Here is a 15,567-nt window from a genome sequence, read left to right as displayed (position 1 = left end):
TGTGCTTGTGCATATTATTCATTTGCTTAAATAAATTGGTATACTGTAAAAAGTCAAAGCTTATATATCAACACCAAAACGCCTGAGGTAACATCCAGAATTTTCTGGGAAAAGACCATGGCATATTTTGTAATATCCAACCTTAAAAATTATGGCATATTGCCTAAATATCTCTAAGATATTCCATCTCGTCTTCTTGTTGTCTCCGATAGAATGATGTCTTTAAAGGTACCGCCATTGGTTCTTCTGAATTTTGTTGATTTGAACTTTTTGTTTGAATAAAAAAATTCAAATTATGTGGTTTAAATTATAGTTTGAATTGATCTTTAGATGCGTAGTCAAAGTTTTAATTTGAACAGAGAATAAAATTTAAATTTGTGTTTTGTAGGTGTAAAAAGCAGAGTTGGGTACCTTTTTACTGTTTAAAAATGGTTTGAATTATTTAACTTGAATGGAAAATTAACTTTAAGTTAGACCATTCAAGTCAGTTCAAACAGAAAATATAATTCAAATTACATGCTTATCAAACACCAGTTCAAACTGTGCTCACTTTTCAAACTGAATTGAACTGAATTAAATTAATGAAACAAATGGGGCTTCATATATTCTCCCCTCGCACCTCAATTAGCAAAACATGAGCTTCTTTTTTAAACCATCAATCCTATTATTTTTGCATAAGAACTCCATTCTTTGGCATATCCAAGTCACTGCCTCTAAGCCCCAGAAAATGAAGAATTTCGACTGCCTATTGGATTCCTCTATTCTTTTTTTGTTTTTTTGTTTTTTTGTTTTTTTTGTTTTTTTGGGTGAAAGAGGATTCCTTTATTCTCACCGAAACACCACCTTTACTCCGCGATATTTTAAGTGTGTTTGAAACTCATTTTAAAATAAACGTTTTTAATTTCAGATAAAAATTATTTTTAAAAATACGTTTGGTAGTTTTATTAAGAGATTATTTTCAATATAAAATAATTCATTAAATCCATTAATGTCTCTCTCACTTCAAGAGATGAGAAAACAATAACAAAAAATGAAAAGCGACTAAAAGTCATTTTTTATTTCTCTCTTATTTTACACTAAATTAAAAAATCATTTTCATTTTTATTTTTTATCTTTAATTATGTCAAACGCCGTTTCTCTCCTATTTTCATTTTTTTTAAAAAAACATGAAAAACAAAAATAAAAACAATTCCAAACACTTCACAAATCCTTTGTAAAGCTCCGAACCTATTCCTAAACTCATGAAAAGGGCGTTTCGAATCATTTTGAGACGGTCTATGAACCTACCCTTCTTCGGCCAAATAATAAAATTTTTAGCAAAAACAAAAAAGAGAAACTAAAAACTAATAGAGACATATAGTTTGATCACACAATGACTAATATTAGGCTCGTGATAATCTGGCAACAGCCCATCTTCACGCTAATCAAATAAACATGAAAGTTTTATTGAAGCTTTAATTAATCATTAAAGCAAGAAGTTTTTTGTAATCCCAGAAAATAAAAGCGAATGTGACGAGAAAGGAAAAAGAAATATATCATAGATTGATCAAAAGTTCTTCAAGAAATTACAATTCTTATCCACTCTCCATAGACCCCAATAATTCCACGCACAACTGTTCCACACTCGGTGGAACGTATTCGAAGAGCACAAGCAAAGAGCTTCCAATTCCTTACTCTCTCCGCCTGAAACAAACAAGATGTACAGTTTTAAGTTCAACGTGTTTCTACCATCAAAAAGTACGGAAAAAAAAACCAACATATAATGGTGTCACAAACTTACTTTTGAAAGCGGAACATGAGAACAACCTAACAGATGCCACATACTCTCTCCGTCATGGCATGTTGTCCGGCGTTGTCCTTCGCCTGATGCGCTCACTGCGCCTCAGAGGGACGGATCCATCATCTGAAGATTGATTATCCTCTTCTCTTGAAGAAGACCCAGTTTCCTCATCATAGCTCTCTCCCCAAAGTCTGGTTGATCTCCTTCTGATGCTAACCTGAGCTCTGGTTCTCGAGGTACCGGACCAGCTGCTGCTCCTGGAAGCAGACCCGGGTCTGAAAACTCGAATCAGGAAAAACACAGTAAGCCAACCTCCATCATCAATAGGTAAAATGCTCTCATCAGATCTATCATCTCCCATCGATGATTGAAGTGTGCTGAGCAGGTCACCAAGGTCCCTTTGACGCTCTAGCCTCCTCCAGTTGCGCTCTCTCTCTGGGTCCATCTCCGACGGGCGAACTAGAGGGTGCTCTAGCCTCGCATGCTTCCTGAGATCTGTATATGCACCACTAAAATTACACGTTTCACAAGAGCAACTTCTTGATTTTGCATTCATGAAACGACGGGCATCCTCCACAACAATCCACTCTTTTATGTGGCCACGACAAAGGGGGCACACGAGTTTTGGTGTTGTCTGATTCTCACAAGAGATGGGAGGACCTTCCGCAGTTATTTCCTCTTGCACAAAACTGACCGTTGATTCTGATGTCTCAGCAGGGGAAACCTGTGCAGTTGAATTCTGGGTTTCTTCTTGTTGTGGCCCTGTTGATGAATTTTCCACTTCAAAGGACTTGCGAAACTGGTCGAGACAATTTGAATGTCGGTAGCTTGTGTCGCACATGTAAGGACGACACCCCTTCTCATGGGACGAGCATATGAGCAGAACTGCATTGTGAGGATGTTCCATGCATACAGGGCACCTAGCTTCTTCCCACTCGTTAGCATTTTCCTCCAACTCTACAGGATCACTGGTAGATGATCGCTTTCTGTGACTAGAGCTGCATGGATATGGAGATACTCTACACCTATCACGAGATACAGAACGATCTCTCCTCTCCTTTGGCATTTTGATATCCGAATAAAAACTTGGATGCCTCACTCAAGAAGGTGAAAAAATGTTGAGAACTGAAAGAAAGACATGTTGAAGTGAGTTACAGAAAACACAAATGAGCTCATATAGAATACTCAAGTTTTGGAACATTTTGACAAATCGAAACACTACAAATTAGCTACTATCTAGTTCAATTTGACTTGAATCAATTAACTCAAAAGAAAAAAATGGATGATAGAATCGTATAACACAAACTGAAAAAGCAAAATGCCAACATGTCCTCCAATACCAAAAACCACAGGCTAGGAACATATTTCTCCTCTTACTACAACACTCCGCATAAAAAGTTGATAACCAATGGTTCAATATAAATCATGTTACCACCAGTCATTTAGTCGAGTTGTAATACTGCTCATTCTCTCAGATTAGGTCTTGAGATCAACCCAGTCCCAATGCAGTGGCCAGGGAATACAGGCGGAATACGGGCAATCAACTTCGTGAGTTATTCACACAACGGTAAGCAATGCACCTCGACCCGAAATTATCTCAATGTGGCACCATCTATCACAATGTCCCACTAGTCATTAGCCAACAAAGTATATCCATCTTTAGTATGTTTACATTCCCAAACAGGGGAATCATCATTTTCTCACTTGTCATCTCAACCGACATAATCCAACAGAGACTACTAGAAAGCTTCCCACAACAGTAAGGAGCAAGAAAACATCCTTCTTCCTCTACCAGAAACGTCGAAATAATAATCGCCCGGTTCTCGTTTTCTTCTTTTCTTTTCCACCGTAAAATTGAGTTCACCAGGCAAATAATTCTTCGCATAAACCACCATCCAATCTGAGTCAAGTTTATTACTGGAATTTTTCTATGAATAATACCGGGTCGACAAAGCTGAATCCGTAAAATCCTCTATTTCCTTCATGTCTTATAAGGCCCAACAACCAGTACTGACACAGTTATAACCCAGATGTCATATCACTTCACCAATCAAAATCCCAAACTACACCTCAATGAATTTAAAGAAAAAAACACAAACTATCCACAGCAAACGTAAATTTAACTAACAAAAGAAACCCTCAGCCCCTTTCGCCCCTTCCTTCGGTCTATCAAAATCACTTCGTACACACCGAAAAGATGAGCTCAAAAAAAAGGGGAATAAATAAAAATAAAACCCGTGAGAAAGTGAAAACTTGTCAAATTGGCCAAGATCCGTACGAAATCGGACCCCGGAAATGGGTCGAGAATTAGGGAATTACCAGAAATTCGATGATATTTGTATTGTTTTGTATGTGTCGAGAGAATCCAATCGAAAAGGCGGAATCTAAACTTGGACTTGAAGATTCGATTTGTGCTTCGCGAAGATCGCTCGGAAACCCTAAAAAAGAAAGCGAATTAATCGCTTAGAGGAGAGAGGAAATAGCTTTTCGGGGCTCCTCCTTCAGCTTCTCACAGAGGAGAGAGAAAATAGAGAAAGAAACAATTGTCGCTTTGAGTCTTTTAAGGGGCTGATTTATTTATATACGAATAAATTGAGGCGTTGAATGTAAAGGAAACTATGCGCGTGAGGCGGCCATGGCTGACGTGGACAACTAATTTTCCCTCATGTAAAACGTTTTTGTAATGATAAAATTGATTTCCTTCTTTTTTTTTTCTCGAGATAATGTTTAAAATTCAGGATAAATTTTATATTTGCCCCTAAAATTTTAGGGATTGTTCTTTTATCTAAAAAATTTAAAAAAATACAACTCAAATTTTAACTTTATTTAAGTTCACGTTCTTTTAAGTTTCAACTTTATTTAATTTTACTCAATTTTATTCAAATTTTAACTTCAACTCAAGTTATAACTCAAATTCAACTCAAAAACTACACTCAAATTACACTCCAAAAGAACAACTCCTTAGTTTCTTTTTCACTTTACCTCCAAATTTTAAAAAATTAGTCTGCATGACTCCTGAACATTAAAACGTTATTAACATTATTTTTTTATTTATTTAAATAATAAATTTAATGACGTGATAATTATTAAAGAGGTAGTTTAATCAATTATATGCATAAATATAAGGACGTAGTCAGACTTTTAATTTAGTAGGAGCATAAATAAATGTAAAATTTATAAATTAACACAACATAAAAATAAAGTAGCTTTTCTAATACCTTTTTGCCATAAATTTTATTAAGTAAGATTCACATTACAATTATTCTCGATGAGTTCTCATCTTTTAGTATCATTGCATAATAATTTTATTATTAATGCTATTAAAAATGTCTTTTATTAATATTATGGGTCCATTCACTTCACTGATTCGAATTTGTAATACGAGTTGAGATGTGATTTTATGTGAGAGCTTTTTACTGTAGCAAAAAAGTTAGATGTGACTGTTTCTGAGAACTTTTTACTGTGACAAAACTCAAATTCTAAACTCGAATCGGTAAAGTAAACGGGGTCTAAGTATCTTCACACTTTGTAATTCTACCATATGAATTGAGAAGCAAGTTATCAATTCGAGCTCAATAAAAAACCAGCAAAAAGAAAAATTAGAGCCCAATAAAAAAATCAAAGAAAGCCCAAAAGTAAAAGAGGAAGCTTTCAGTTTAAGAGGAAAAAAAAAAGAAAAAGGTATCCTGAGAGTATGTCAGTGGGGGCACAAATACAGGAATAAAGAATATAATCATGGAAGTTATACGAGAGTCAATTTTTTTCTTTTGCTTTCTCAGTGGGAGCCTGTGCCCCTATTAGACCCAATGTCACTCTGTCTATGCACCCTTAAAATACGTATTATATTTCAAAATGCCCCCAAATTTGCATAAACGTATGAAAATGATCCTAATTTTTAGAAAATATAAAGTAACAGTTTTATTAATATGACATGTTATTATAAATTAATTAAACATTAAATTGTAATTGAATTATTAAAAGTAATTAAATATTAAAAAATATAAACATATAAATATGCTTCACTTCAAAAACTTAAAATTTAAAGAAATTTGTTTTCCAAAATTTAAAAAACCCAAAAGACAAGAGGAAAACAAATTGAAAAATCTTCATCCTCTTCAGCTCTCGAAGTGCATATTAAAATAATTTTTTTAACTTCAAGAGGAAGAAGGTTTTTCAATGTTTGAAGAGAAAGAAGGTTTTTTTCATCCTTTTTTTGATATTTTTTATTTATGTTTTAGATTTTTTGAATTTTTAGTGGCATGCTATATCAATTAATTTTTTTAAAAAATTTTATAAAATTCAAAAGACAATTCAAAAATAAAAAATATTCCTTTTAAGAAAAAAAATGTATTTTGATATACACTTTCAGAACTATATCAACAATTTTTTTAACAAAAAAAATTGAAAAACCCAAAACGAGAATTTAAAAATTAAAAAAAAAAATTTCTTTTTAAGGAAAAAAAGTATTTTGATATGCACTTCCAGAGTTGAAGAGGAATAAGGTTGTTGCAAATAATTTTGACTATGCTTGCAAGTGCACAAGTCGTACAAGTAATAAAGTAGTCCAACGACCGATATCGTCCCACGAGGATTGACGTTAAGAATATAAACTAGCTATTGCGATTATCATATCTTAACTTTATCTAAGCGATCAAATTTGGATGTGATAAACTCAAAGAAAAATGAAAATAAAAGAAAACTAAATCAAAAGGAAAGATGACAGTAATGAATAACATGCTGAAATTAAAACGAAAAATCAGTATAATGACAATGCTAGGGTCTTGACTTCACTCAATTGCGATTATGTTTCTCCGTAGTAATGTGCCTAACCTAACTCAACGTTCTTAAGAACCTAAAGTGATGTGTATCCTTATACCCTCTCTCGAGTGTCGCATAAAGAATGTGTAGGTGATATCAAGCCTATATCTCTATACAACTATTCACCTCCTACCTTCATTAAGTTCCACTCTAGAAACAATTCATGGAATTCCACTTCTCAATTTCACAACCTAAAATTGTTTCGGCTACCTAGGCAATGTTTATCTCTCGACCTCACACCAACCTAAGTTGTTCTACCCGTTTCTTGATTGCTTGAACGTTCTCCTCTCGAGTATTAATCCTCACAATCTAAATTTGCCCAATTCAAAATCTCATAAAGCATAGCCATATGTAAATCATAGATTTGGCAGCAACAATTCAAAATAGAACACAAAAGAAACAAAGAGCTTTAATTAAATGCACATTAAAACATCGAAACAATAATCACAAATAGAGATTCATCTAAACCCTAACAAATAAGAAAATTAGCCACACATCATGTGGTTCACAGTCTCAAAATAATATTCAAAATCTAGAAAAATACAAGAAGAAAGAGAAGAAAGAACACTTGGAATTCTTGAAGAACTGCTCTAATTTCCAATCCTCTCCGATTCAGTTTTTCTTCTTTTACAAACCCTTTTTCTCCCCCTTTTCTCAGTTTTTAGTCTCTCCTTTTAAGCCAAGTCGACTTTCCATCAAAATCTGCGCCCCACCTAGGGCAAAACGCGTGTTTTTAATAAAATCGGGAGGCGACATATCTCCTAGAAACAGGTGACATATCGCAGCTCTCGCTGTTATTTGTGCACCAGACTAGGGCAGGCGGCATATCACCTCTAATCAGGCGACATATTGCCTATAGGCAGCGACATATCGCCGCAAAGGAAGCGACATGTCGCAGCTCTCACTGTTGCTTCGTACAAGTTTGCTCGATTTTGCTCCTTTTCGAGCCGCATCGCCATTTGAAGGCGCCATATCGCCTCGTTCTCTGTCTTTTTGATCTAAAATGCCTTAAATCTCAGCGATTTCACCCATTCCTACACACTCAAGGGAAAGTCATCAAATCCACATAACAACTTGAGGAAAGACATGCCGAAACTAGCTAAAGCTGTAATGAATGAGTGCATAAATTACGCACTCATCACACCCCCAAACTTGAACGGCTGCTTGTCCTCAAGTAGAAAAACCTAATAATAAACAAAACACACAAAGGGAAATGGACATAAGGACACAAAATGACAACCTAAAATAACAAACTAAAAACAAAACAAAAGAAATAGAAATGAACCGACTGAGAGTGTAAACATAGACCTTAGGCATAAAATCTCAAATTACCAAACACCTCTGCACCCACCCAACATGTGAATATAGAAAATGACTAGAATTTCAACCCACCAATACTCAACTTCTGACACTGTCATCTCTGTGTAAGTGTGTGCAAATCATATCTACAAAAGCTAAACACAAATGTGACTTATGTGTATCAAGACAAATCACAAGATAAACATGAAAAACAGAACGACCATAGGCTCACATGTCTGACTCATCTCCACTAATGTAGGTCAAATGCCATAGAGATCAAGAGGATATTACTCGGCTTGTAACGTTAGGCTAGGGTTAAGGATAGATGAGAATCGGAAAAAAAAAAAGTAAACTCACCCTAGACAAGCACAGTGGCAATAATAGACTCCTCTGTTCACTGAACAGAAACCAGTGCCCTTTACTTCTAGATTCGTCTTTTCTCCCTTGAATGTAACATCCACAAACATAATCCCCCACTATGATCGATGCCCAAACTTGAAATTCTCTTTTTTTTTTATACATATATATTTCATTTTTTTTTCTTTTTCTTTCTTTCTTTCTTTTTTTTTTTGAAACGAAATTGGCATTTAGAATGGTGAGGGATGAATGTAAAGGATCAAGGACGATCTCAGAAAACTCCTCACTAAACGACTCTCGCTGGTCATGCATTCGACGTTCTATGAAGGAATCACGTGCGATGCCAAGGTGAGTGGGTGAAGCTATGTATGATACATTGCAAGGCTCTGGTTCACAGGCGGTAAGACAAATGAATATGGTTTTTTTTTTCGGCTCAAAGAGAGACTCTATGGATAACATGTTGCTCGGGTCAGCTTTTTGGCTCAAACGATCCAAAGAGGGCCTCTATCCTATCAACACAAAAAAGACCTAGGATTTCGCCTCGACAAGTCCTTTGGGTAAGTTCTAGCATTCTCATTGCGATAAAAAGTCTCAAAATTGTACACAAAGCCACACAGCGTATAAGGAAAATCAAATAGACATGTGCTCAGAAATAGAGATAACAAAATCAAAAGCAAGCATGATAGATCAAGCTCACAGTCAAAGATATAGAGACACATACCGAATGAACGAAAAGGGCATATCATGAACTCCATTTGACACATAATCAAAGAAAAATCATATGTGGGTTGCCTCCAGCGAAGCGCTACGTTTAGACATAGTACCTCCTGCTTCAGATGTCCTCGACGAGCTTAAGACTCGCAATCTTCTCCACCTCGCCTCCAAAATAGTGTTTAAGGCGTTGTCCGTTCACTTTGAAGGCAGGTTCATCTCCTCTTTGTATCTCAACAACGCTGAATGGAAATACTTTTGTAACCGTGAATGGACTAGACCATCGAGATTTAAGCTTTCCAGGAAAAAGTTTAAGGCGAGAGTTTAATAGAAGTGCCTTCTCTCCCGGAATGAAGTCGCGGCGGAGGATCCTATTGTCATGCCATTGCTTCGTGCGCTCCTTGTAAATCCTCGCATTCTCATACGCCTCATTACGAATCTCCTCCAATTCATTGAGTTGAAGAAGTCTATTCTCTCCCGAGGCCTTCAAATCAAAGTTGAGTTTCTTAATGGCCCAATGCGCCTGGTGTTCAAGCTTGAATGGTAGATGACATGCCTTCCCAAACACCAACTTGTACGGGGACATGCCGATAGGTGTCTTGAACGCCGTCCTATATGCCCATAGAGCATCGTCAAGCTTGTTTGACCAATCCTTCCGATTTGATTCCACGGTCTTCTCCAAGATAAGCTTGATCTCCCGGTTGGAAATTTCTGCTTGGCCATTGGATTGAGGATGGTAAGAAAGGGCCATCTTGTGCTGGACTCCGTACTTGGCCATGAGCGTATCAAACACCTTGTTGGCGAAGTGAGTGCCCTCATCACTAAGTATAGCTCTAGGTGTGCCAAAACGTGAGAAAATGTTCTTTTGAATAAACTTGACAACCACCCAAGCATCATTTGTGGGAGTTGCAATAGCTTCAACCCATTTAGGCACATAGTCAACTGCCAAAAGGATATAGAGATTACCAAATGAAGGCGGGAATGGTCCCATGAAGTCGATCCCCCACACGTCAAATATCTCAACCTCCAATATATTAGTGAGGGGTAGCTCATGTCGCCTCGAAATGTTGCCTACACGTTGGCACCGGTCACAATTCTTAACGAATTCATGACAATCCTGGTGCAAAGTAGGCCAATAGAACCCGCTCTCAAGAATCTTAGCGGCGGTCCGTGCAACTCCAAAGTGTCCGCCGACGGGAGATGAATGGCAATGAAACAAGATATCCGGGATCTCCTTTTCCGGCACACACCTCCGGATGACTTGATCGGCACATCGTTTGAAAAGAATGGGGCCATCCCAAATGTAGTGCTTCACATCATGCATGAACTTCTTTTTTTGTTGAGAGGTCAATCCCGGTGGCAAAGCTTTACATGCAAGATAATTGACAAAATCAGCATACCGTGGGAGCTTTGCCTCAATTGCAAACAATTGCTCACCTGGGAATGACTCTAGAATGGACGAAGCTCCTTGTTTTTCAACAACCCTTTCAAGGCGAGATAGATGGTCGGCTACCACATTTTCAATGCCTCGCTTGTCCCGGATCTCCATATCAAACTCTTGTAGCAATAAGACCTATCTAATCAATCGAGGTTTCGTATCTTTCTTCTCGAACAAGTACCGGATGGCCGCATGATCCGTAAATACAATAACCTTGGACCCAATGATGTAAGGCCGGAACTTGTCGCATGAGTAAACCACTGCCAACATCTCCTTCTCAGTTGTTGTGTAATTCTCTTGGGCCTCATTGAAAGTACGGCTTGAATAGTAGATTGCCCGAAAAACTTTTTCCTTCCGTTGGCCAAGTACGGCTCTAATAGCATAGTCACTATCGTCGCACATTATCTCGAAAGGTTCACTCCAATTAGGGACGATTAGGATGGGGGCCGCTATGAGCTTTTCCTTAAGCATATTGAAAGCCGTGAGGCAAAAGTCATCAAAAAGAAATGCCACGTCCTTTTCAAATAAGTTGCAAAGTGGCTTGGCGATCTTAGAGAAATCTTTAATGAATCGCCGGTAAAATCCCGCATAGCCGAGAAAACTTCGAATTCCCTTCACATTTGTTGGTGGTGGTAGATTCCCAATTGTGGAAATCTTGGCTCGATCCACCTCCAAACCTAGCGACGAAACTCGGTGACCAAGGACAATCTCCTCCTTCACCATGAAGTGGCACGTCTCCCAATTAAGCACAAGGTTTGTCTCTACACATCTTTGAAGCACCAACCCAAGATTGTGCAAACAAGAATCAAAAGATGAACCAAAGACTGAGAAGTCGTCCATAAATACCTCCATAATATTCTCCACCATGTCGGCAAAGATGGCCATCATGCACCGTTGGAAGGTAGCCAGCGCATTACACAACCTAAAAGGCATCCGGCAAAAGGCAAATGTACCATATGGACAGGTGACTGTGGTCTTCTCTTGGTCCTCCAGGGCAATGGCAATTTGGTTATAGCCCGAATAGCCATCAAGGAAACAATAATACTTGTGCCCCGCCAATCGATCTAACATTTGATCAATGAAGGGCAAGGAAAATGGTCTTTTCGGGTGGCCTTGTTGAGCTTCCTATAATCAATACAAACTCGCCACCCTGTTACCGTACGAGTTAGAATGAGCTCATTTTTCTCATTCTTAACTACCATCATGCCACCCTTCTTCGGCACAACTTGCACCGGACTAACCCATGAACTATCAGAAATGACATATATAATACCAGCATTTAATAGCTTCAAAACCTCCGCTCTCACAACCTCCTTCATTGCGGGATTAAGTCTCCGTTGGTGTTCAATAGAAGGCTTGTAGGAGTCCTCCATAAGGATCTTGTGCATACAAATGGCCAGACTAATACCCTTAATATCAGAAATTAACCAAGCAAAAGCGAATGAGTACCTTTTCAGTATGTTGATCAACTTCCGCTCGTCCTCCTCACTCAAAGATGCCGATATGATGACCAGCTTAGTAGAGTCATCTACCAAGAATACGTAGCGAAGATGGTCAGGCAATTGCTTCAAAACTAGCCCGTCACTAGTGGTGGCTTTCAATTTTGAGCCTTTATAAGGTGTGGGTACCTTAAGTACATCCTCTTCTTTCGGATTAACCTTCTCCTCCGGTAGTGCCTCTAGAGCATAGACACAATCAATCAAGTCCACTTCACACGTACTGAACTCCACCCCAAGATCCCCTTTAGAGAGTGGTGTTGAAAGACATCTCTCCAAAGGGTCCTTATAAATAATGGTTTGAAAGAAGTCTTTAAAGCACGGGGCCACCACAGCCATCCGGTTACAACTTGGTCGCTCTTCTAAAAATTTCATGGCATTACTAATGTTGAACTTTACCTCTTCGCCGTTCACCCGGAGTGTCAAGTTACCATCATGGACATCAATCAAAGCCTTCCTGGTAGCAAGAAAAGGTCGGCCCAGAATAATAGGAATTTCTTGGTCGTCCTCCATGTCTAACACCACAAAGTCAACTGGAAAAATGAATTTATCAATTTTAACCAAGACAACCTCGATAATACCTTTAGGGTAGGTGAGAGAGCGGTCCGCCAATTGTAGTGAGATGGTGGTAGGTGTGATATCTCCAAGGTTAAGTTTCCGGAAGATAGAGAGAGGCATGAGATTAATGCTAGCCCCGAGATCACACAAGGCCTTTTCAATTTGAAGTTCTCCAATGATGCATGGGATTGTAAAACTACCCAGATCCTTCAATTTCTCTGGTAGTTGTCTCTTTATGATAGCATTACATTCTTCCGTAAGCTTCGCTGTCTCATAGTCCTCGAGTTTGTGCTTCTTGGACATAACCTCCTTCATAAATTTGGCATAGTTTGGCATTTGCTCGAGAGCGTCCACGAAGGGGATGTTGATGTGGATCCTCTTAAAGATATTGAGAAATTTCTCAAATTGCTCGTCAAGCGCCTTCTTCTAGAATCGTTGAGGGAATGGCAATGGGGGAGTTATACGAGGTGGATTATCCGGGAAGGTGATCGAACCCGGTCTAACCACCGGTGCTTCCTTCTTGGCTTTTAGGTTTTCCTCCATTGCCTTACCCTTACCATTGTCATTGCTTTTAGTAGGCTCCTCATCAACCATGGCTTTTTGGACATTCGGGCCTTCAAGCTCTTTGCCACTCCTCAATGTGATGGCCTTGCACTCCTTTGGGTTCTTCTCGGTGTCGCTCGGGAAGGACCGTGATGATTGCTCTTTTATAGCATTAGCCAATTGGCCAACTTATGTTTCTAGTGCCTTCATAATGCCTCCCAAATTAGTGCAGTGAGTTTCAATGTTATTGAGATGAGCTTCATGTTGATCAAGACAAGCCTTAGAGTCCACAATATACGTCTTCAAAAGCTCTTCAAGTGATGAGGAAGGCTTTTCCATTGCTGGTTTACTCGACTCCAGGGTTGGTTGTAAAACATTCCGGTTGTTGGCATAAGAGAAATTCTCGTGGTTGCGGCTGGGATGATAATATGTCGGTAAGTTGTTGTTGGGCCTGAAGTTGTAGTTACAGTTGACGAAGTGATATTGCTCATCATACGAATCACTTGAATTTGAAGTTTGTGCCATCTTTACCGCTTGTTGATTACCATTTGCATTGGCTGCAGTAAGTCCCTTGATTTGATTAGTCAAGAGCGCCATTTGAGCCATGAGAGACGTCGTTTGATCCACATAATAAATCCCTGCTGCTATCTTCACAGTGGACCGCTTATTTTGCCATTGACAACTATTCATTGCCATGTCCTCAAAGAGATTGAGTGCATCCCCGGGTGTCTTTGACAAGATGGTTCCACCGGCCGCTGCATCAATATGGGCCTTAGTTTGCCCAGTAAGCCCATTGTAGAAAAGTTGAACTTGGAACCAATCCTCAATACCGTGTTGACGACACTTACGGAGCATCTCTTTAAATCGTTCCCACGTCTCATATAATTGTTCATACTCAAACTGCCAAAATTGAGTAATCTCGGCCCTCAGTTGAGACGTCTTGGAAGGCGGGAAGAATTTGATGAGGAACTTTTGGGCCATGTCCTCCCATGCAGCTACACTCCCTGATGGTAAAGATTGAAGCCATGACCGAGCCCGGTCTCGCAAGGAGAATGCGAAGAGTTTCAAACGGATGATCTCAGCACTCACTCCATTAATCTTCACTGTGTCACAAATCTCCAGAAAAGTGGCCAAGTGGATATTGGGATCCTCGTGCAGCAAGCCTCCATATTGGTTATGCTGGACCATGTTGACGAGGGCCGGCTTGAGCTCGAAATTGTTGTCATTGACTTGTTGACGTTGGATGCCCAAAAAATTCTCATTCACCACGGGCTTGAAATAATCTCGCAACGTCCGTTGCTGGTCTAAGTGGTTTTGTCCCTCGGCCATGTTTTTAGCCCTAGCTCATTATTTTCTCCTCAAAGCTCGAATAGTTCATTCAATTTCTGAATCCAAAGGCAAGTGTTCCGAGCCACGTGCTTTTTTGCATGCACCTACGACCACAACCAAAGAAAAATAGATAAATAAATACAAATTGAAAAAACTTAGATATAAAAAAGATATTTCTTCACTATAGTAGTATAAATCTTGGCCGTTCAATCCCCGGCAACGGCGCCAAAAACTTGTTGCAAATAATTTTGACTATGCTTGCAAGTGCACAAGTCGTACAAGTAATAAAGTGGTCCGAAGACCGATATCGTCTCACGAGGATTGACGTTAAGAATATAAACTAGCTATTACGATTATCATATCTTAACTTTATCTAAGCGATCAAATTTGGATGTGATAAACTCAAAGAAAAACTAAAATAAAAGAAAACTAAATCAAAAGGAAAGATGACAGTAATGAATAACACACGCTGAAATTAAAACGAAAAATCAATATAATGACAATGCTAAGGTCTTGACTTCACTCTATTGCGATTATGTTTCTCCGTAAAAATGTGCCTAACCTAACTCAACGTTCTCAAGAACCTAGAGTGATGTGTATCCTTATACCCTTTCTCGAGTGCCGCATAAAGAATGTGTAGGTGATATCAAGGCTATATCTTTATACAACTATTCACCTCCTACCATCATTAAGTTCCACTCTAGAAACAATTCCTAGATTTCCACTTCTCAATTTCACAACCTAAAATTGTTTCGACTACCTAGGCAATGTTTATCTCTTGACCTTACACCAACCTAAGTTGTTCTACCCGTTTCTTAATTGCTTGAACGTTCCCTTCTCGAGTATTAATCCTCACAATCTAAATTTGCCCAATTCAAAATCTCATAAAGCATAGCAATATGTAAATCATAGATTTGGTAGCAACAATTCAAAATAGAACACAAAAGAAACAAAGAGCTTTAATTAAATGCACATTAAAACATCAAAACAATAATCACAAATAGAGATTCACCTAAACCCTAACAAATAAGAAAATTAGCCACACATCATGTGGTTCACAGTCTCAAAATAATATTCAAAATCTAGAAAAGTACAAGAAGAAAGAGATGAAAGAACGCTTGGAATTCTTGGAACTGCTCCAATTTCCAATCCTCTTCGATTCAGTTTTTCTTCTTTTGCAAACCCTTTTTCTCCCCCTTTTCTAAATTTTTAGTCACTCCTTTTATATCCCACATCCA

General features: G+C 38.4%; 2 protein-coding genes across 2 annotated transcripts; both read right to left on the bottom strand.

The window, feature by feature from the left end:
• Positions 1-1,421: 1,421 nt before the first annotated feature.
• Positions 1,422-4,336, bottom strand: LOC21391313. Its single transcript, XM_010093861.2, has 3 exons — positions 4,100-4,336; positions 1,781-2,905; positions 1,422-1,683 (listed from the first exon to the last, which is right to left on the bottom strand). The coding sequence occupies exon 2, from the start codon at positions 2,844-2,846 to the stop codon at positions 1,833-1,835; it is 1,014 nt and encodes a 337-aa protein (XP_010092163.1). The 5' UTR covers positions 2,847-2,905; positions 4,100-4,336; the 3' UTR covers positions 1,422-1,683; positions 1,781-1,832.
• An 8,853-nt stretch (positions 4,337-13,189) lies between these two features.
• LOC112090780 lies at positions 13,190-14,329 on the bottom strand. The gene has a single exon (XM_024162859.1). The coding sequence runs from the start codon at positions 14,327-14,329 to the stop codon at positions 13,190-13,192; it is 1,140 nt and encodes a 379-aa protein (XP_024018627.1).
• Positions 14,330-15,567: the final 1,238 nt, after the last annotated feature.

Source organism: Morus notabilis, unplaced genomic scaffold (genome assembly GCF_000414095.1).
Source record: "Morus notabilis unplaced genomic scaffold, ASM41409v2 Scaffold234, whole genome shotgun sequence".
In the NCBI taxonomy this organism is placed as follows: Eukaryota; Viridiplantae; Streptophyta; class Magnoliopsida; order Rosales; family Moraceae; genus Morus; species Morus notabilis.
Note: the sequence above shows the minus strand (reverse complement) of the source record. Positions and strands in the feature narration are given on the sequence as shown.

Excerpts from the sequence above, each read along its gene's own strand:
- LOC21391313 (XM_010093861.2), bottom strand. The coding sequence starts at position 2,846 with ATGCCAAAGGAGAGGAGAGATCGTTCTGTATCTCGTGATAGGTGTAGA.
- LOC112090780 (XM_024162859.1), bottom strand. The coding sequence starts at position 14,329 with ATGGCCGAGGGACAAAACCACTTAGACCAGCAACGGACGTTGCGAGAT.